This window comes from Rissa tridactyla, chromosome 4 (genome assembly GCF_028500815.1).
Source record: "Rissa tridactyla isolate bRisTri1 chromosome 4, bRisTri1.patW.cur.20221130, whole genome shotgun sequence".
NCBI lineage: Eukaryota > Metazoa > Chordata > Aves > Charadriiformes > Laridae > Rissa > Rissa tridactyla.
The window spans coordinates 84,388,355-84,409,810 of NC_071469.1; the positions used below are offsets into that span (position 1 = coordinate 84,388,355).

Consider the following 21,456-nt stretch of genomic DNA (forward strand, 5'->3'; position numbering starts at 1 on the left):
TTCTTTTTTTTCTTTTTCCACCCTGAGGACAAATAAAATCATACCAAATCCTGAAAATTCTTTTTTAAATGTAGATTTTTCTGATTTGCCTTTCAAAGAAAAAAACAGCAGCTGTTCTTTGGCATGGTAAGTTGCTTTTACAAATTGGCTTACCTGGTTTGCAGCAGAGCTGGATTTATTTTTTTCATAAAAGCTGCTCTTCAGATTGAGGCAGGGAGGACTCGTGAAACGTTGATGGTCTGAGGATCCAACTGTCAGAAGCACTAGGGAAAGCTGTAATACCTTTTACTGAGTTCAAGGACATTAGGGAGAGGGGTTGTGTGCTGGAAAGCTTGGTTCTTTCGTCTCTATTTGTCTAGTCAAAGGTTCTTTTTCCTGCAGCAGTTTCCAAAGGCAGTGTATGGAAGCTAGCGGCACTGTACACCCGGCGGTTGCCCCGGGCCGGGCCAGGCGGAGGCCGGCAGCGCCGCCGGTGCCTGAGGTAGCGGCCCGGGGCGGCGGCCGCGTCCTGAGGGGCCGGGGCGGGGCGAAGGGCGGGAAGGGCGCGCGGCTGAGGGCTCTCCTCAGGCCGGCGAGGGTGAGCAGAACCGCTGCCGCCGCCGGCTCAACAGGTACCTAATCCCTGCCCTGTTTCCCGTCCTCCTGGTATTCTCCACCTCTCCTGAAAGCTGGACGAAGAATGCTTTTGCTGGGCCCTTTTTTTTTTTTTTTAAATCTTATACGTTCTTTCATTTTTATACTTGGGATGATCTGGAGTACTTGTTAAGACTTCAAAGTGGTGCTTGATAATGAGCTGCAAATCATACGTGGCTCACCTGAGAGGGAGGAGGGATGGGGTGAATGCTGAAATAGCACTGGAAGGCTTCAAAGGTCTGTTACACTGAACAGAGTTCCTCAAAAGTTAGCGGATGCACCCTGAGCTGCTGTGTGAATATTGATTTCAGTAGGACACCAACAATCCAGACTTCTTCCACTGTGCAGGACTTGACTGCTGGGTTTTAAAAAAGAAAAAAACCTGGCTGTTTCTAGCCCAGTGTGGCTGCGCAGGGCAAGGCCATCAGACCCAGCCCTGACTGACTGGGATGTTCCCATCAGCCTCCACAACCTGTGCTAACCCCCTGTGTCTGCCTGTCTTCAAGCCCTAGGCTCTAACGCTGGTGAACAAACAGATGAATACATCGCTCCTTTTTTTAAGAGTGTTTTTTGAGGTTTGAAGGGATGTTACTGGGTTATTTTCCGTAACTGATGGGGAAGAGGTAATCTGTTTTCTTTTATAAGCAATGTTTGTCAGAAGTCTGTTGCAGCAAATCCTGTTACTTATGTTTTCATCTGTGATGCAACAACAAGAGTTGAGCTATTCGCATTTTAATGTCAACTGGCTTATAAATATTAATTTGTGTACCTTCTGTATGTTGCAAAAGAAAATGATCCAGTTAAGGCCAAGACATATCTTTCTATAGCGTTTAAAAAAATTGCGTTGCTTCCGTTAAAGGCTCTTTAATTGTATAAATGTGTATTTAATTAAACTTTACTGAAATGAAATTAGCTCCAAAGTAAGCTCATTTTTTACAGCCTTTCTTTTGTTAAGGAATACGTAGGTAGCTTTTGTTTTCTCTTAGGCTTAGGAAGAGGAACTCTTTTTAAACTTTCCCTCTCAAAACACACGCTTCACCAATGCTACTGTAAGGATGTATATGGAGCATTTGGACTAATGGAAGCAGCAAAGAAATGGGGACAATCGGTAACTCTAAATGGAAAGCAGGGCTGTCTGTCTTCATTAAGATGACAGTGATATTTCTCAGAGCCTTTGCTCTACTTTGAGAAGGATAACTAATCCATTATTAAGCTGGATTTATCACTGATTTAAAGTTTCTACCTGGAGCTAATAATTTTTGAGAGATTGAAATAGGTTACTGTGGTGCTTGCATCAACCTTTCTTTGTGTTTGGGACTTGGGGCATGGGTATGGGACCATCTTTCTGCTTCCAAACCTTGAATTTCACTCTGACAGCTCCTCAACTAGCTCTCAGATGCCGGTGCATTAGGTTTATGTAGCATCAATGCTAGGAGTCTTCCTGGTTTCCGTGGTTCATGTAATGTGATAATTTCTTTGGTGAACTAAAGTAAATTCTTAGTTTAAGGTATAATGCTTCAGTTCATGCTCACTGTCTTTGGTTTTGATCAATACCAATAAAGCAATGTAGTTATGGTGTAGTTGCTTACTGAGTAGCAGTAGGAGGCTGAATGTTTTACAGTGGATGTCAGACACACTTGATCCTCTACGTAACATTACCTGGTGGTCTTTCTGCCAGTTGTTGGTTGATGACAAAGTTGGCAAGCTATTGTAAGGAAAATTGGATCAGATTTATTGTGATAAATTACACAGAGCTAGGTATATTTTTAATGACAGGGATGTTTTTCGTGCCTCGCAACAGTAACATTGAATCACGTGATTTATGGAAAATGCTAACTTTCAATTTAAAAATTATCTAACAGTAGTTACAAATGCAGTGTTGCTATAAAATTCTGTACTTCCAAAGAAAATCTTTGCCACGCAAGAGCATATTAAACTCCGTGTGTGTCAGATTATAGTGTAGAACCAGAAAATTTGAGTGTATTTTAAGAAAAAACACTTAATTTATACTACATATATTATGCTGCTAATCTAAACAGAAAAACACTTTTTATTTGCCATCGTAGAACATGAAAAGGGATACAACCAAAAATGGAAACTCAAAAGGTGCAGAAAAAACAGTGTGGTAAGATTCCTAATGTAATTTGTCGTTTATTATCTACATCAATTTTACAAAGTTTTAGTAGACTGTGATAGATCTGTCATGGGGGTGGGGAAATGTTCTCTTTCCTTGTTGCCCAAATTTTTGGTTTCTGTATTGAGTAACTAAAGGGCAAATCTAATGAAAACTTTCAAATAGTATACCAAATAGTACACTTTCAAATGACACCACAGTGTCACCTTTTTTTGCTAATATTTACTCACAGTTTTATTGTATTTTAACTTAAGAAACTCCAAACTTTACAAGTGTATAAATATACAATATCTGCTGTTACTGTTGCAAATAATTATGAAATATGTATTTTTATTATACCCAAGAGACTTAAGAACAAGATTTTCAAAGTGGTTTACCTACCTAGGGTTGTATGTAGGTGCCCAGAAAATGCTTTTTTACTAACCTAGCAACCTGATTCAAGATTCTAGCTGCTGTGGTAAGTAATTAAGTCTTCAGTAACTAAATATTATATAGGAAGCTTTGCTTTGTTGGATTTTTTCTCTATTCACTCTGTAGAGTTTTAATTGTATTTTCACTCTGAATATTTTCATAGTTCTGTGTTATTCACTTAAATTGCACCTTTCAATTGTGAATTTAATACTTGGTAATTTACAAACATTTACTAACAGTTACTAGTAATTAAAGGCCAGAAATATTAAAAGGGGACTGTTACTTTAGCAAAGGAAATCATGCTCAAATAAGAAACTATGGAGAGGAATATTTTTAGGTTAAGCATGTTTGTTATTTGTAGGTGGATAGAAGTTGGTTAGCTCCATTTTTGCTTGCTGGTTGGTTTTTTTGTTTTTTCCTTAAAATACATATACATACTACATTTTTGGCAGGTTTATTGTAATACTAAATAGATTAATATAAAGAAAAGACAACAGTTTACATGAAGTTTTTTGTGTTTGCTCTTAGATATGAAAACAGATTTGAACTTACTGCTTGAATGCCTTAAATATCAGATGGACTGCCCTGTATCTCAGAAAGAGGCTTTGATCACTATTTACTCAATTTGTCAACAAAACAGTAAGAAGCATTTTTCCCTAGAAACAACACAATTTTATGTTCACAATATACGTTAAGAAGCTGGTTGTCACTATAAAAAAAAATTATCTAAAGGATATAAGGCTTGAAGTTATAAAATCTTGGAAGGTTTTCATTTTACAGAGAAACAAAAGTTTACCTTTTCTTTTTTTCTGTTGTAGGTGAAGCAAGCGAATATTTTCGAGAAATTGGTGGTTTGATGTTTATAAATGATCTTGCAAAGTCAAGCGTTCATTGCATAGTAAAGGAAGCGGCTTTATTTACCTTAGGAGTTATAATAGAGAGTAATGGTAATAATAAGCAATATTATTTGTATTTCTGAGTGAGTTATGATCCCATGTTATTACTTCTGCTTGTGCTTTGTCTCCATTATTTTTTTTCCTCAAAAAAATCAGTTAACTAGATTATCATCAGCTTTAGTGAGGGGCAGTAAAGGTACCATTGTTTCACTTCCACCCCCAGATTTGGAGAAATACCTTGTGGATTGATGTAGACAGCATGTCTTTATAATACCAGACAGCAGTACTACTTCTGTTCCTCAGCAGCAGGTGGTGACTCTCCAGTTGTTCCAAAGTTTGCCTAGGTCCTGGTTGCTTTAGAACTGACCACAGGGGGAAGCCCTCAGTCAAGTTAATTAGTCCTGTTTTGCCTCTGCTCACCACATACTGGACACAACTGAGACTCTAGTTACTGTATTATAAAAATAATTTAGGATTACGAATGGCTTGCTTTAGGAATTAATGGTTTTTATCTTCTGGTTTCAGTTTATTGTCAACAAACTTTGTGTACTTCTGCACTGTTTGAAGACCTCATTTTATTTTTAATTAATAAGGATTCTGGTGTGAACTTGAAAAGAATGTCTGTTTATGTCATCTTAGTACTGATTTCAAATAATAGTAAGTTGGAGTTTTTTTCCACCACTGTATTTTATTTGCCAATCTGCAGTACAGAAATTTGGAACACTCAATAAGTAATGTTTTGGTAAAGTTAGTTTATAAAGATGAATGGTTGCATGTAACTGAACCTGAATTGGCTAAGTAGGTCATCGTTCATTGGATTTCCTTAAGTAGCAGAAAGTGGTTTAGTTCTAAAAATGAAATTATAGTTAAAAAAGAAAAATAATGCAAACCAGTAGTTTCTGACAACGTATAGAAAAAAATAGACATAGAAAGAAATGGAACATTGTTGCAAATGTGTTGGTGTGATTTGGTATTTGCTTTTGGGGGAGATATATGCTTAGGAAATGGAAATAGAACGTAAATATGTAAATTAAACTTGACATTAAGATTTTGTCTCAAGTTGCATGTGTCTTTGGAATCTTGTATGCGTTCTTTTTTAGAAAGTGGGCAAACCTATGTCAGAGATACCGGCTGCATCGGTCTTCTTCTACAGTTATTCAGGTAAACAGTTGCAATTCAAACAGAAAAATGATAGGCTATTTAGGACTTACGTTTGCTTGACTATTTGGGACTTGTTTGCTTTGTTCTAAACAGAACAACTCTTTCGGCATCCAAGATGAATCTGTCAGATGAAAATGCCAATCAGTGCTATCAGCTGTGGTCTTCGGTCTGTAGTACTCTCTGTGCCTGCGTTAACAACCCTCAGAATGGTAAGTGTTGCTTTTAAAATTGTGTGAAAAAAGTGACGCTTGTTTTCATTTTCACTGTTCAACTGAAATTTCATATTACATTTTGATTTGGGGTTGTTTTTATTTTTCCAGAAGATAATCAAAACATTTGCTGTTCAGTTTTTCCATATGCCAAAGAGTGGCTTGAAAGTTGCACAGAGCCTGAGATAGTTCGTCCTATTTGTTCATTTGTTGGTCTCACAGTTGCAAATAACTGTAAGTGCAGCTCAAGCTTTAAATAGTTTTTCTTTTGTAAAAGTAAGTTCAATTTGATAGTTAAATATTTGATTTCTTTTTGTCAATCTCTACAAATGCATTTGCTGTTTTTCCAACTTTCTCTCTGAAAACTCTGTTCCACCATCTTTATTTACACTGCATTGGGCTTAAGTTCACAAACAGCCACCAACTGGCTACATTTAGTAAGTTCAGTAAAAAATTTGGAAGCTGTTTTGATTAACAGTATTTTACAGATAAAAGTCATTATTACATCTCTGAAAACAACGATTTGGTTAGAACTTGGATATAATGTTTGCCATTTGTATGCATGTATTAGGGCCACATGTTTCCTGTAACGATTTTATAAGACAATTACTACATTTCTGAAGATTAATATATATCCAACTTCTGCTGTATGGGTGGAAATGTAATGATTAATACATGGACAGAAAAATTGTGATGAGCCTAACTGATAAAATGCTCAAACAATTTGCAGCTTGTATTACTTAAGACACGTTTTTTTCTTTTTTTCCCTAAGCATATGTGCAGAAATATTTTGTTTCTGTTGGAGGATTGGATACATTAGCTAAAGTTCTCATCAAGCTTATGCATGATTCCTGTATGAGTCACTCAAGCACAAAACTTGCAGTAGTAGTAACAAAGACTCTGGATGCCTGCATTGCTAATGATTGTGAGTGAAAAGATCGCTACCATTTTTTATATATGGTAATTTTAAAATGCAATTTTTAAAGTCTAGTTTTGGTAGAAAAATGTATGCATGGATGCTAAAAAGCAATTAAGTTATATACATCCCAGCTGATATAGCAGACTTTTTAAAATTCAAATGTGTATATGGGGAGTGTTTCAGTTCATCTGAGGTGGACTACCTTCCCATTGTTGCTAAAATAAACATAGTGAAATTTAAACTATACTGAAAATAAAAATGAGATCCTAGAGCTAGTTTTGTGTAAGTAAAGCCGAGAACTGAGCGTGGCAGTCATCTTGGGTCCAGGAGTTAGAGCTGTGTTTCTGTAGGCCTGTGCCTACGCTAATAAGCTTTGTAAGCTTTAAGAGGCTTTAGTAACTCTGGTGTGGAGCTGGACAAATGTGGTATGCCTGCATAACACATCTTTACTCTCATTTACTGTCTGGATAGTGCTATCCTAATGAGATCCTTCTGTCTTCTGTTTGAGATTTTGAGAAACCTGTGAGCCTGATGAATCTGTGTTGTTGGCCATGATTATTATATTTGATACTTCTGCCATAAGTGCTTGCTAACAGAGGTTCAAAAAAATTTAAAACCATATACCTGCACTAGATTTGAGGCTAGTTTGAAAGCAGTTGGTATGTGACAGGATTAGGTGTCAGCATGTATGTACTAGCAGTGGCGTTCCCAGTTTTAGGAAGAGGTTGCCCTCTACCAGAAACATTGTTAGCTCTTTTTGTGGCAGATAGTCTATGTGTCAAACCTTATTGTACTCTTTCTTGCTCAATTCTGGAGCTGAGAAAGGATGTGGAGAAACTCTGCAGAGGTCTACAAAACTTGCTCATTGCAAAGCCCTTGTTTATCAGATGTTCTGCCACATCTCTATACAGCCCAATCTGGGAGATAGGGCAGCATTGTATATGGGGACCAGCGTGGGCAGAATTACTGCACCAGGAGGAATGTGGTAATTTGAAGTGTTAAAATGAAAAAGAGAGAAGAGGAGGACTCTGTGGGCCCAAGGGTTTTAGAGGTGTGTAGAGTTCCCTTGAAAAACAGCATTTTCTACTTCGATGATGCCTGTATACTTACTATCTAGTTTATTTTTCTTCAAATTATTTTTAACTTATTAGCTGCCATGGGTGTAGTGTTGACCAAGTATCACACTGTGTCAGAGCTACTGAAGCTGCTGTCCAATGACACTCTGGATACAGGAGAAAAAATTAGTATTATTCTAACAATTGGACACTGTACTGAAGTTTGTGGTAAGATTTTTTTCTTTTTGTCGGTTTCTACTAAATTCTCATACGCTACTTCAATGGTGTCATTTCATCAGGACTGGAACAGGAGGGATAGTTCTGTAAAATAATGTAATATTAATATTCATTAAAAATGTTTGCTATAATGTTCCACCTTTAAATTTTAAAATCTGTTAGCAGACAGTATCTTTAAGAACTTAGAAAAAGCAGACTATTATGCAAGAACCTGGGCTTAGGTATCACAGGGTAAAATTCATCCAGACCTGAAAACTGCAATACATACATACCAAATAAGTCTTTATGAGCTCTGTTTTAATGGCCCTTGATATATACAGCTTCTGTCCACTGTTTACAAAGCTATTAATTTTTTTTAAAGCTATAGAACAGTATTGTTTTTGAAGTAACATAAGCAGTAGGTAACCCTAAAATGTTTTTGCCAGGCTCCTCAGGGCTTTCCCAAGCAGATCTGGTGAAAATATAACACTTAAGTTGGTATTTCATGGTAGTCGGTAGTTTTGTGGTAGAAACAGAACGGGAAGTTGTGAGATACTGATAATCGTTTATTTATACTACTGTTCTTTCCATGTATGTTCAGAAACGCAAGAAAAAGGGATTATGTTCAAAAATCCTGATTGATTATCATTGTCTAAATAACAAGTTCAATAATTAGCTCAGTACGTCATAAATCTGATATTTTAAAAGGCAGTTTTTCATGATCGGTTAATGGAAACAAAGCTTAATGGAAAATGTCTTTCAAACAGAAATAGGATTAAACCAAAAGAATAAAAGTTTCTCTTAAAACGTCAACACTGACAAAATAATCCAATTTCATCTTTCGTCGATTCCTTTGTTCTATCAAGTTTGGACAATAAAGAACTATTTTTAGAAAGTTGCTGGTTTTATGAATACATACTGCAGATGAGATCACAGTAAAAAAATCTAGCTAATTACTTAGTTAATGAGGAGGAACAGATTAGCTAGACCAGGATTAAACTACTAATTTTATTAGAGTTCTGCTAATTATGAACTTTAAGCTTTTGATATTTCTGCATCTCAAGGCTTACATGAATGTAGCATATATGCTTTAGGAGTATATACGAGAGGAAAAGAAATACAGAGGCCACAATTCAAATATTTTAGGTGACAGTTAAATTAGTTTGGATCTCTGTCATGTAATCTGTTTTAGGCCTCCTTCAGTTTTCTTACAAGAACTTTGAGCTATGGTCAAATCACCCTGTGTGATCTAAAGTGCTTCTACAATCCGGGTAGTAGGTCGTTACAGCATGCTTGCATCCATAATGAAATTCTCTTTTTCAGAATTTCCTTGAAAATTACTAGCATTAGTTTCTAAAACTACTGTAAGATTAAGTGTGTATGAGGCTGAAACCAATCTGTTTTCCTTTACAATGTCCTACTTTAGAAGAAAACCAGTGTGAACTGCTCCAGAACAATGGTCTTCCACTTATGATTCAGGTATTAACTGAGTCTCAGGATGAAGAACTAATTAAAGCTGCTACTTTTGTGCTGCAAAACTGCAAACAAATGAGTAAGCTTGCTGTTATTGCTTTAAAAATTACAGAGATTATTTCCACCTTTAAGTTCTGTTGATTTTCTAAGTGATTTTAACTTCAGCAGCTTTGTAATTCTGTGTTCTCCAAGAGATGTTTATTTTCTGCAGAAAAGTTGTGTATTTGCCACTGTGGACTGATTATGGCATTTGCGCAGAGAAAAGAAAAGTAAAAATTCCAGCAATGTTGCAATAATGCATTTGTGAAACCTATATATGTAGGGACAGTTCTTAAAAGCTTTCCCATCTATAAATTATGTGCAAAATATTAACACTGTTATTTAACATGCAATTGGTACTCTATTCCTCAGTACCATTGTATATGGAGACTAAATGAATCAATAATCAAGGCCAAAATCACCATGACTACAATTATTTTGCAATATTAAAAAATCTTTATTTTTTAAGTAGAGTGTATTTTGAAGTATCCTGTTTAAGTTTTTTTTAATTAACTGTATAATACTACTAATGAAACAAAGACACCTCATCCTTTAATCTCTAAAGCATGGAAGGTATTATGCAATTATTACTTAGTAAAAAAGCATATATCTACATTTTTGTACTGAAAACATAAGAGTTTTGTTTAACATTGAGGGTTGTGGTGATTATGGAGTTGTTTTTTTAAAAAAACAGAGACCTGTAGTGGTAATGGACCTACAGATTTAGGATTAAGTCCACAAAGTCATTTTTTAGAGCACAGCATTATAGTGTAGAAAGTTTATACTAACTATAATTGCAAGCTCACCTCTTGTAACTGCAGTTTTTAAGTGTGTTAACATTTAATGTGTAAATTTAAATTAAGTATATAACGAGTATTATTCAGAGGTTATATTTTGCATTAAATTATTGGGGCTGTCCCTCAGCATACTAAAATATAATAAATACTTATCACGGTGTTCATTGATTAAAATTTGGAATATTAATACTGTTTTATATTTTATAAAGCTGAACAATTGTCCCTGAAAATAAATGGTAACTCATTAAACACGAACAATGCAGAAGAGTTGGACACACAAGTCAGAAAAAGAAGTCTACAAGACTACTGGAAGAAAGCAAAAGAAATTTTACACAGAATAAACTTGATTGAAAAAGAACATGATGAGGTTGGCCTATTTACCAAAGTAGGATAAAACTAAGCAAATCTTTCCAGAATTTAGAGAGAAATAGAAAGTAAACCCTTAAGATAATTTCAGTATGAGCTCAAAAAGTAGGGAGAACATTGGATGTATGTGAAACTACAACCTGCAACTTTTACCATTACTGTAAGTCATCGAAGTTAGAAGTATGGGGGACAATCAGAGAATGCAGGCATCTGTATTTTTATGAAGCATTTTAGTTTATTATAAAAACAGATTTTCTACAAAATTGAGATCAGCTAGGTTGGAGAAACAAGAGTTGGATTTATTTTTAATTGCTGATCATTTTAACCTATAATTTTACTATTTGCATGCATGAAATGCCCATGATTGTACAGCTGTGATAGGATAGATGATAATGGAGAATGTGAACATAAACTGAAAAGAAGTTGTTTCATATTTTCCTTGTGCTGTATAGCTACTTGGTATCTCTGGGTGTGGAACGGCAATTTTGAGTTATTTAGCTGGATCGTAAGTTAATTAAATCTTTTAATTTCTAGAAGTGCCTTGTAAAGGGTTATCAAACATTGGAACAGGCTTCCCAGGGAAGTGGTGGAGTCACCATCCCTGTAGGTATTTAAAAGACATGTAGATGTGGTGCTGAGGGAGGTGGTTTAGTGGTGGACTTGGCAGTGCGGTTAACAGTTGGGCTCAATGATCTTAAAGGTCTTTTCCAATCTAAATGATTCTATTAGTAGCAAATCTATTGCTTCAGCCTGGAACTATTACTTAATAACCACCCCTTCAACACCTCCAGCAACACGACTGTCTTGTTGGCTCTCAATTCAGTCTGGGGTTTTTGAAACTTACCTGGAATTTACTTTGCCTTCAGAGTTAGACTGGTCTATCCCAGTTAATCTTGTTACTAAATTTATTTAATATTTTTATAGCACTTACATAGTCGCTAACTAGTATTTTTCAATTCAGGAAAGCGTGCAAGGAAGAGTATTTGTAGACAGATCTTCAGAAGACAACATTGAAGCATCAAAATACCATGAAGCGAATCCTGCTGATCCAAAAACTTACATAGAAAGAACACATAAAAAAGTACATTGTCCACAGTTGACCTCTATGTCAGATGATCAGGTTCTTCCTCCATCTGTAAATTCTTCTCCACTGAAAAATGAAATCGTGAACGCTATGAATCCAGTGAATACTAGACAAAGTGAACAGAGTAATATTCTATGTTCAGTCAATGAACTGCGAACAGACAGTGTATTTCAAAGTCACAGTATAAACAAAAAAACTACTTGTGTACAAAATCAGTCTGTTCTTCAAGTAAGGTAAGTATCTTACACCTAAGCAGAAATACTAAGTTGCTTTTCTTTAGTAATTTCCAAATTGAATGTCAGCTTTTGAAATTATCTGTTACTATCCATGCCTTTTTCTCCTAGTGAAAAGAGGTAGCCTTTCGGTGGCTCACCAAAGAGAATATTCTGTGGAAGCGTTTTTGACGTCACAGATCAAAGATCATAGACATTGTAGTAATAAAAGCTTCTGATCTTTTTCTCTGAATGGCAGGCTTCTGACAGATTGTACAGAGCCTGTTACAGGCCATGATCTAATACCTTCAACATAGTGATGAAAAAGCATCCATAGTTTTTGCCTCAAAATTCTCACTGACTCAGTAGATAAAGATTTGACCCATTGGTTTGGATGAGACCACAAAGACTGCTGTAGTATGCGCTTACTAGGAAAATTGCAGTTACAGAACCGCTCTGCAAAATTTGAAATTGGAGTGCGTACAATTAATTATAGGCAATGTGCAAGCATAAACACAGACTGCATTGTCTTCAATTTATAGCCGGAATATCCCGCAAGACGGGCAATGAGAGAGTATGAATTCTCTTTTTTTTTTTAATACTTTTTTTGAGTTCTACATTTTTATTGTGATTTTTTTTTTATGTGGTTGTGTGGCTGGCTGGACGCTGCTCCTATGCAGTTTCCTTGCCTGCATTATATTGTAACTTTGCAACTATCACAGAAATTGTCAAGAGCCTAGGATATTTTCCGTGGTACATTCAGGTAAATTTTCCTTTCCTATTGATCAGCATAATTTCACACACCTTTATTTGTTGTTCTGACCTCTGAAGCACAAACTATTAAAAAATTAATTTTTTTTGTGGGGGGGAAAAGGTATCTCCTTGCATATGTATTTGTGTTACCCAAGGATAACTCTGGATTATGGTCCTTGCTCCTGCAGCATTCAGAGGTTGTCAATGACATTGAAAAATGCACAATCACCATATCATACGAGCATGTTGGTTTCATAAAAGTTAATCAGTGTAAGAAAAGAAGAAAATCAATGACCTTTTTAGAGCAATTGCTACATCTGGTAAAGGCTACAGTATTTTGAAGACTTTGTGAAAGTTTTATGTGCACTAAGTAATCTTTATGTGAACCAGAATTGCAAATGACTCTGGAAAGCAGCATCCCTTCAAAGCACTGCATTCCAAATGCTGGAACAGACATGTGGAACAGCACTGCAAGGAATGCTGATCACAGGTTTCTGGTAACAGATTTCTAATACCATAATTATATGCTGGATACTCCAGTCCCAGTAACTTGGGATAATAAGAATCAATTTTTTAGAGTTTTATATATTTAATGTGTTTTTTGTTTTGCCTTTGGAATGTGTATATTAATTTACAGGTAAACGTATGTTGTGAAGTTCAATTACTTTTTTTTTAATTTGTTCACATTTTCATCTTCCCAGAGAACACTTATTTAAACAACCAGCAGAGATTGTTAAAAATATGAAACAGACATGCAAATCAGGTACAAAGAGTTAAACACATTCCTTTCTTAAACAATTTTTTTCTTAATGACATTTTAACTAGTTTTGTGCACTTCTATCACTACTTTTTATCAGACGTTATATATTATTAGATGACAGAGTGCATTATGTGTAATATCCTTTAACTGTTTGCATAGTTTTGGAATTTTATATTGTATACATTATTTACCAGGAGAATATTTATTCTGCTTTTCTTCTAATACATATTTTATCTATCTCTTTTTTAATTGATTTTAACGATTCAAATTAATGTGTCACAGATAAATATTTTAAGTTTAGTCTGAATGCAATCCGTACTGAACAATGAAGGCCATTAATAGAAAATGCAGAAGGATGCTGCTTTTATTCTGTACTTGTAAGGTTGGGGATAGAACCTACCTGTGAGAGTGACTTCTGCCTGAATCTGTTCCTACACGTTGAATGTGTGCTTAAGATAAATGTTTTTTAGATCTGACTTGATCATCTTAGTCTGATATATTTATTTCAGAATTGGGATCTGTTCAACCAAATCATTATTCATAATTTAGTTTCCTGTTAATTTATAAAATTTATAATTATTCATTAGATTCATATTTCACAGAATGGTAGCTTTACAGGTGACCAAGCTGATCTCCAGGTTATACCTATTTAAATGGAGAATAAGTAGTATTCCGATACATCACATTTTTCAACAGCTGATTCCAAATAGAAATAAAATTTATAGGGCTTAATTAACCAATGTAAGTTTACAGGGTTATTTTGCTGTGTTCAAGTTGAAGTAATACGCTTTGGGAGAGGGATGAAAAAGCACTGACTTAAATGTAATTATTCTGGATTTACAAAAATGTAAATGTGATCCATTTAACTTCAGAAATTTCATTTGGATTTTCTACTGTTATGTAAATTAAACTTTAATAATCTGCAAATAGAAAATGCAATTGAATATAGGTATGCTGATGCATGATTACCACCGCAAAGGATAGGTTGCATTTTCTTAGTGGATTTTTTTCCTTCCTAATTTAGATCAACATTTATTCTACTCAGATATAACCAGGGAAGAAAAAAGTACTTCAGCTACGTCTGCATCCCATAAAATGGCAGATTTAAGGTGTATAGGTAAATATTATCCTTAGGTCTTTCTTTCCTGAGTCCATAAAAGAAGCCTTAAAAGTCAGCAATGCAGTAAGTGAACTGACGTTACAGAAATTTTAACAGTTCTATTTGATTACCATGTAATTCTTAACTGCTTCCTTTCCTTTTTCCACCCCTAAAATAAAACATAAATACTGAAATAAAGCTTACATATTCCAATTTCAGTTTATGTATCTTAATGTGGGTTTCCTAACAAACAGAATATACAACAGCTTAAAAGATGACACACTACTTACACGAATACTTAAGAGTGGATGTTTTCCTCCTTCCTCTGATTGGAATGAGGGAGGAAAACAATGTAGCCCTGCTCAGTTCCCTCGTGTATTCCCCTGCTAAGCTTCCTAACTATACTGCAGCCCTTCTGTTTTCTCTGTCTTGCTGCTATTCAGTACAGGCAGGCAGTTTTATAGAAATCCATGACTGCAGCCCTCAGTTATCCCCTCTTCTACTTCCTGAATATGGTCTATCAGTAAGTTACAAGAATGCTGCTGGTACTCAGGATTTGTAAGTGTATTTTCTAATTAAGCCTGTGTCTCTTTATTAAAAAAAAAAAAAAGGGAAAGAAAAAAACGTGCCCATAACCCACCTTTGAGCATTGTTTAGGCATCATTTAGTTCTCCAACTAAATTCAATCTGAGCTTTAACACTGCTTTATCTTAGGCTAGAATATTGCAGATATGTACCAGTGCCCTTCTTATAATTCCTCACAGTGCAGAGCTTCTCCTTCAGCTGACTTAAACTGTGAGAACATCCAAGAATAACTAAGCCATAAATTACCCTAGGAATGTCCTCAAAAACGAACAGGAAGGCTTCCTGTGAGGAAATTCATACCTAAGTTAGATTTACCATTTGTTCAGGTTAATACAAATAACTGTTAGAACACAGGGAAAGTCTCAAAGTATAGCGAAGACTTTCCCTGTGTTGTAACAGTTACTTGTATGTTTTGGCCCCTGGATAAATGTGCAAAGGGAACTGAGGCCCCTTTCTTCCCGTCCCACTAATACTTTTACTTCTGTAGAGGATCCATGCTTCATTTAGTACTTCTGGAGTTGAAGTGCAGCATAACTTTGTCCCATAGGTCATATTGGAAACACTTTTTTTTTTTTAAGAGAACAAGTACAAAACAAGAAGTATTTTCAACAAGATACATAAAGTGTAACCTCTTTTGACATGTGTATATGGAAAACCGGAGGTCAAACTGTTGATCATAATGAGCAAAATAAAACACTGGACTTTGTGATGCCTTCTGTAGCATTTGTGTTTCCTGTTTCTACAATATCCTACTTTTTTTTCCAGGTTGTACAGCTGGAGGACTGTCCTTCAACAGTAAAACCTTTACCAAGATGTTGCAAAGTTGTCCATACCAGTGTGACCGTCATAAAGTCATTCTGGAAGCTGAAGAAAGATATAAAAAGGAACTTCGCAAATCAGCTGTTTGTAACAACAATAGATATGCAATTTATGAGAGTAATTATGATTTTTTTTTTAGTAGTTTTAACTATTGTTTTAATTCATATTTAAAATCTGAACCTTTTTTTTGGTCTGATTTTTATTGTCCTGCTCTTGTAAACTCACTCATTTCATTTGATTTACCAGTGGATTGTACTAAGTGAGATCAGAACTAGCCCCTTTTCTTTTGAGGATCTTATGTATTTCTTGGCAGTAGTGATATATCCTCGTTGTAGGCTTTGATGAGACTCTGTCCTGTTTGCCAAAGTTAGTCACATACTAATAGAAGGGAATATATCAAGCTGAAATAAGTGTGAATGGATGTATGACATCATAACAAGGTAATTTCATTCTAGTATTATATACTTACGTGTGTAAGAGGCTTATAATTCTTAATGAATTAGAAGTGCATCCTATATTTTTTTCTTGTTTAAAGGAGGCATTTTGAAAATTAAAGTTATTACTTACTGGCATTTGTACTGGTGTCCATCTTATATTTTCCAGAAATACTGCTGACCCCAGTGAAGAAAGAAAGACGGCATACAGAAATAACTTTTAGGAGCAAAAAGGATAGTTTCCAAAGTAAGGGCTTGGTTTGGAAACCAATGCAAAAAGCCCTTACTGTCAAAGTAATTCTTTTGCAAGACTTTACCATGGGAGGCTGTGGATAGGGCATTATGTTTTTTTGTTTTTGTTTTTTTTTTTTTCTTTTTCTGTGGATTCTGTGAAAAATCTGTATATTAATAGGACAGAAAATGCATATTCTGTAATCATGAAATTGTGTTATGCATGTTAGTTCACAATGAAGTTATTTGGCACTTGCTTTGTAGATACTTCTTTGAATTCCGTCAGGGTTACTTCCATGCCATCTGCTATTTTTCAGTTTTGTGGCATTAGTTTTTGAAATGGAGAGGTACGCTCAGGATCAGAACACAGTAGAGTTGCCTGTGACTGGATTCAGCTTCACTCTATTACACAGTTACAGCTATGTTATCCTATTTACCTGCTTCTATTTTGTTTGGAGCTCTGCTAAGGATTCAGGTCTCTGTGTGCCCAACAGCTAAAATGGTAAACCTTAATGTATACAACAATACTAGAGCAAGTAACTGAAAACAACCTCTCAAAAAATTAAGTACAGGAGATCTGTTTACCAGTCCTGTATTACAAGGTGTTGTTTAAAGTAGGCTGAAGCAGCTTAATAAATCAATACTTAAATTCTAAAACATTACTTTTAAAAATATTCTCTTTTAAAAAACCAGCCCACCCATCAGGAATTTATTTTTAGTCTCCTATTTTGAAAAACCTTGTTTACATCATTATTCTATTTAATTAATTTCTGGAAAAAGTAGTAGATTGATTTTATGTTTTAAAATTATTTAAAAAAAAACTTTTCCCCCTTCAGATTAAGAAATTAATTTGTCTATGATGATAGCCATTGAGGTTGTCTAAAATTTAAAAAAAATCACCAAACTTTATTCCATCTCAAAACCCCATTACACTAACATGTTACCTTTAGCAAGTAAACATTTTCTGAAGTAAACTGAATTTTCCAGTCATTCTTACAAGACCAGATTGTAGTATGACTCAAAAGATGGTTCTCTCTTAAATTTTAATTCCTAAAACATTAACTGTGTTTTGTGTTTGGGGTTTGTTTTTTTTTTTAAGAAAGATGCGTAATGTTTTATTGTTTGGTTTTTTTTTTAAGGTATTCTTTTGACTCCAATTAGAAAAAACAAATCTGATACTTCAAATAGAGATGCACATAGTAAAAATACTAGGTTAACTGACGACTATAATTTGATACCTACATATGAAAAGTGTGAGTATTACTGGAAAGTTAATTCTTTAATAGGCATAAATTAAAGATCAAGTTTTGCATTTTAGTCAGGGCTCTGAGAAAAAGCACCTGTGCTTGCTATTGGAGACAAATGGCTAAGAATTTAAATAGATGTGTTCTTGTGCCTTCAATCATAGTATTAGTGATGTTTGAGTTAATTCCTATTATTTGCTAGTTGCTTCCAATGCATACATAATCCTTATGTGTTAATGTCAATGATGAGGAAAAGATCTAACGAAAATTAGATAGCACTAATAATATATTTATATATTACTAATATAACATATTCAAGTTCATGAGAAGTGCTCCTTTACAACATTATATTCAGTTTTACAGTAGAATTCAGTTAAAGTAACTAAGAGGTGGCCTTGTTCACAATTTCATAGCTTTCCAAAAAACCCAAGATGCTAACCTGAAGAGACAGAGAATCAAAGAAATGTGCAACCAGCAATGTCGGCGCTTAAAAGAAAATTGCATATATTCACTTGACAAAGATGAGGTTAGTTATGCAAAGCGTAATCATACACTCACATTTATAGATGTCCACATAAAATCACTATGAACTGCGTAATTTGTTTTTAAGTCGCCTTTAACAGGAGGTCAGTAGCAAAGTGAACCTTATTAAAGAGATACTCCTCTATGTTGATTCTACTCTAGTCATAACTGATTTAGCCCTGAAATGAGTTAAGCCTTTTCCAACTGACTGTCCTTTCTGGATAACGGGTATGGAGGTATGTTTTTTCCTGCACTGATGAAAATTTGCGTAGTGTAGAAATAACAGAAACCTAAAGGAATAAACATACATACCAAAGGTATCAGCTATGTAGGCATGACAGAAATTAAGGTGATGGTTACGGAAAAATACTGTATTTCAGTAAGAGGGTAACAGTGAAGAAATCTTGAAGAACCATTGTTACCTTGACAAAGTGATCATTTCTACAGAAGTACTTAAGATTGTATTGTCAGTAATAATGTGTTACTTCCAAATGTGAAATAGCATGTAAATTGACATAACTTTTAATTCCATTAAAATAAATATTTTCAGAACAATGAAATATGTTCGCTGGACACAAGGACAAGAACTGTAACCAAGAGAAGAAGAACCCGAAAAGATTTCACGACTGAAGAAATTAACTGTCTTTTGAATGGAGTAAAAAAAATGGGTAATCACTGGAGTTTAATTTTGTGGTCTTATCCATTTCAGAAAGGACGGACAAGTGTTGATCTTTCCAAGAAATACTACAGGTTACAGTTGCAAGTAAGCATAATTTAATTTTCTACTACTAATATATGTTGTAAGCTCAGTTTTCAGCTTTTGACCCTGAATTGACTTGCAAAAAACAAGGCCAGGCTGTCACAATTTGCAGCCCCTGGGCCTGTGCTTTGTGTTGGTTCCGTGCTGTGCACGCCAGGTGTTAGAACGGTCTCTGACATGGCTCAGTCAGGGCTCGTGCCTGGAGAGAGAGAATTGAACTGGGAAAATATTGCAGAGCCTTTCAGCCTTCCAGTGCCACCAGACAGGATCTAGAGAATTTCAGTTAGGGACTCGAAATGAATCGCTGTGTTTATTAGGAAGTTGGTATTTTCTCTGTCCAGTCTCTTCCGATGATGGTTTGTGACAGTCTCTGGCCATTTGCACCATGCTGGGTACGTGCACCCCTTACCCAGGGATGCTCTCCAGGCATTTCTGCTGCGCCTTGGATAGTGGTGGGATCGTTTAGTGAGAAGCCTTGGTCTACTGAAACGTTTATTCTAAAGTTGTGCAGTGTTTTGTGTCAACATTTGCCTTGATATTCTCTTTTTTATCTCCATTTTATAGAGGCAAGAAAAAACCAAAGATCATCAATAACATCTTTCAAGGGTGTTTTGGATTTTGTTGCAAAATGCTAAAGAACAGAGTTATTAACAGTGAGGTATTGTCACAACAATAAGAGCCCTGAGAGAATTTAGATTGGCTTGGACTCATGTTTCTCACTGATAACATTCACTGACAGAGTTGTTAAGCTTTGTAAACTTAAATTACATGTAATTTGATAAGTTGGTTTGTTGTTGTTTTTTTTTACATAATGCTAACAAAGCTAACAAAATCTTTTATCAGTAAAATTTATGTTTGTTTTTTTTTAATTTAACCTTCTTGAACATGTGATTTATGTAACATGCAATTTGGCTTTCTGTTTGAATCTTTTTATAGTTTGCATTATACCATTTGTAAGAAAAGGCTATATTGCTAAAATGAGTATTTTATGTCAGAAACTGGCAAGTGTTAATGTTGTGTCTGAATTTGTTTCCTCTTAATCAGTGAAATGTTTAAAGCAGGTAAAACATTTTGTTGTGGGTTTAATGTGCTGTATGTGCAGAAAAATGTGTCTCTGACAGAAAGTACCAAATGTATGGTTAAACACTGCTGCATATATAGCAGGTAATTTTACGTTGGTACAGTAAATAAATAGAAATAAAGATAGAAAGCTTGTGGAAATGTCAGAAGTTCTGGGTAGAAGATGTAGCGTGTGGTTCAGCTCAGTATTTCTTGACTGCTATTAACAACTGGAGTGACATTTCTGGCCCTACATAAAATACCGCAGTGCTGAACTGAGCAGAAAGTGGGCACTGATGAAATCTGGCTTCTGCTTACACTTGGACTTTTTTTGGGTGTATTCAAGTAAGTGAGCAGAACCACCGTTTCTGCTAATTACACAGTTTTTATAGAAAGCTTTAGTGAAAGCCTTAGTAACTTGATTTTTCAGTGGTAGCTTCAGTATTTCATTTGTGCTTTTTATCTATTCTGATAAAGGAATAATTAATTGATAGTTCATTTATTATGGAAAAAGTTTAGTTATCTAATTAGCGCTAGGCTTTCACTATGATGTAGCTTAAATGCGTTAAAACCAAGCAAGATAACCAAAGCCTGAAAGACTTGCAGTAAAGATGATGCCAATGGTATAATAAATAGGTCTTCTAATATTTTCAGCTCTTGCACTTTGGTTTTTTTATATTATTAAAATATTAAAGCATCTGTAACAGATGTCTTTGAATGGAGCTATTCAAAGCAGCGTAGTTAAATATCAACGTATGTGTTTGCAGACCCTGACCCGAAGGACTACCGAGGAGCAGTATTCACAACAGGGGGGGTTTGGTCTCTTCACCCTCCACAGTGTTGTCCCAAGGGCTCAAAAACTGGTCTGGCCAAGCTGCTCTGTCACCTCGTGACCGAAGGTGTATTAGCAATTCCTGTTAATCTGCCCTACATGTATTTTAGAAGAGAAGGTGCGGGGGAGACCTTATAGCAGTTTTCCAGTATCGGAAGGGGGTCTACAGGAAAGCTGGGAGGGACTTTCTACAAGGGCAGGTAGTGGTAGGACGGAGGGGTGATGGCTTCAATCTGGACGAGGGGAGATTTAGATGAGATATTAGGGAGAAATTCTTTGCTGTGAGGGTGGTGAGCCCCTGGCCCAGGTTGCCCAGAGAAGCTGTGGCTGCCCCATCCCTGGAGGTGTTCAAGGCCAGGCTGGACGGGGCTTGGAGCAACCTGGTCTGGTGGGAGGTGTCCCTGCCCAGGGCAGGGGGTGGCACTGGAAGGGCTTTAAGGTCCCTTCCAGCCCCCACCCTTCTGTGATTCTGTAATTCTGATATAGTCCGAAAGGAAAAAGTCATAGATTAGAAGCAAGAAGAGAAATGACTGTCGGGGTGTAAGAATTTGTGTGTCAATCGGAGGGAAATCGTTTGAAACGGGAAATTTCCTGAAGACCCGTCACCTCGCCCGCCTCCCCGCAGCTGGGGCCGGGCCCGAGCGCCCGTTGCGGGGCCGCCCGCTCCCGGCGCTCCACGGCCCCGGCGCCACCGGGGGGCGCTGCGGGCGGCGGGCGCCGCCCAGGGCGGGGAGCGCTGCTGGGGCTGCCCGG

At 36.0% G+C, this 21,456-nt stretch overlaps 1 protein-coding gene across 17 annotated transcripts; it reads left to right on the forward strand.

Moving 5' to 3' along the window:
- Window positions 1-52: 52 nt before the first annotated feature.
- On the forward strand, window positions 53-20,524 carry TERB1 (telomere repeat binding bouquet formation protein 1). Of its 17 annotated transcripts, XM_054198316.1 has the most exons (21): window positions 53-126; window positions 2,700-2,758; window positions 3,707-3,817; window positions 3,997-4,125; window positions 4,600-4,731; window positions 5,175-5,235; window positions 5,329-5,444; window positions 5,556-5,678; window positions 6,217-6,369; window positions 7,515-7,646; window positions 9,061-9,186; window positions 10,153-10,310; window positions 11,271-11,626; window positions 13,060-13,121; window positions 14,143-14,235; window positions 15,568-15,738; window positions 16,225-16,302; window positions 17,426-17,539; window positions 17,944-18,056; window positions 18,603-18,815; window positions 19,377-20,524. In XM_054198316.1, the coding sequence occupies exons 2-21, from the start codon at window positions 2,725-2,727 to the stop codon at window positions 19,404-19,406; spliced, it is 2,505 nt and encodes an 834-aa protein (XP_054054291.1). In that variant the 5' UTR covers window positions 53-126; window positions 2,700-2,724; the 3' UTR covers window positions 19,407-20,524. The 17 variants fall into 17 exon arrangements, 15 of the variants coding, with proteins under 15 accessions (XP_054054291.1, XP_054054300.1, XP_054054294.1 ...); XM_054198325.1 differs by lacking the exon at window positions 53-126 and having other exon boundaries at window positions 136-2,758; window positions 18,762-18,815; XM_054198319.1 differs by lacking the exon at window positions 53-126 and having other exon boundaries at window positions 136-2,758; window positions 14,164-14,235.
- Window positions 20,525-21,456: the final 932 nt, after the last annotated feature.

Bases quoted from the DNA above. Each gene is read 5' to 3' on its own strand.
- TERB1 (XM_054198316.1), top strand. From the start codon at position 2,725: ATGGAAACTCAAAAGGTGCAGAAAAAACAGTGTG. The intron at 3,818-3,996 runs GTAAGAAGCATT...TTTCTGTTGTAG, and splicing joins CTCAATTTGTCAACAAAACA to GTGAAGCAAGCGAATATTTT. The intron at 5,236-5,328 runs GTAAACAGTTGC...TGTTCTAAACAG, and splicing joins CTTCTTCTACAGTTATTCAG to AACAACTCTTTCGGCATCCA.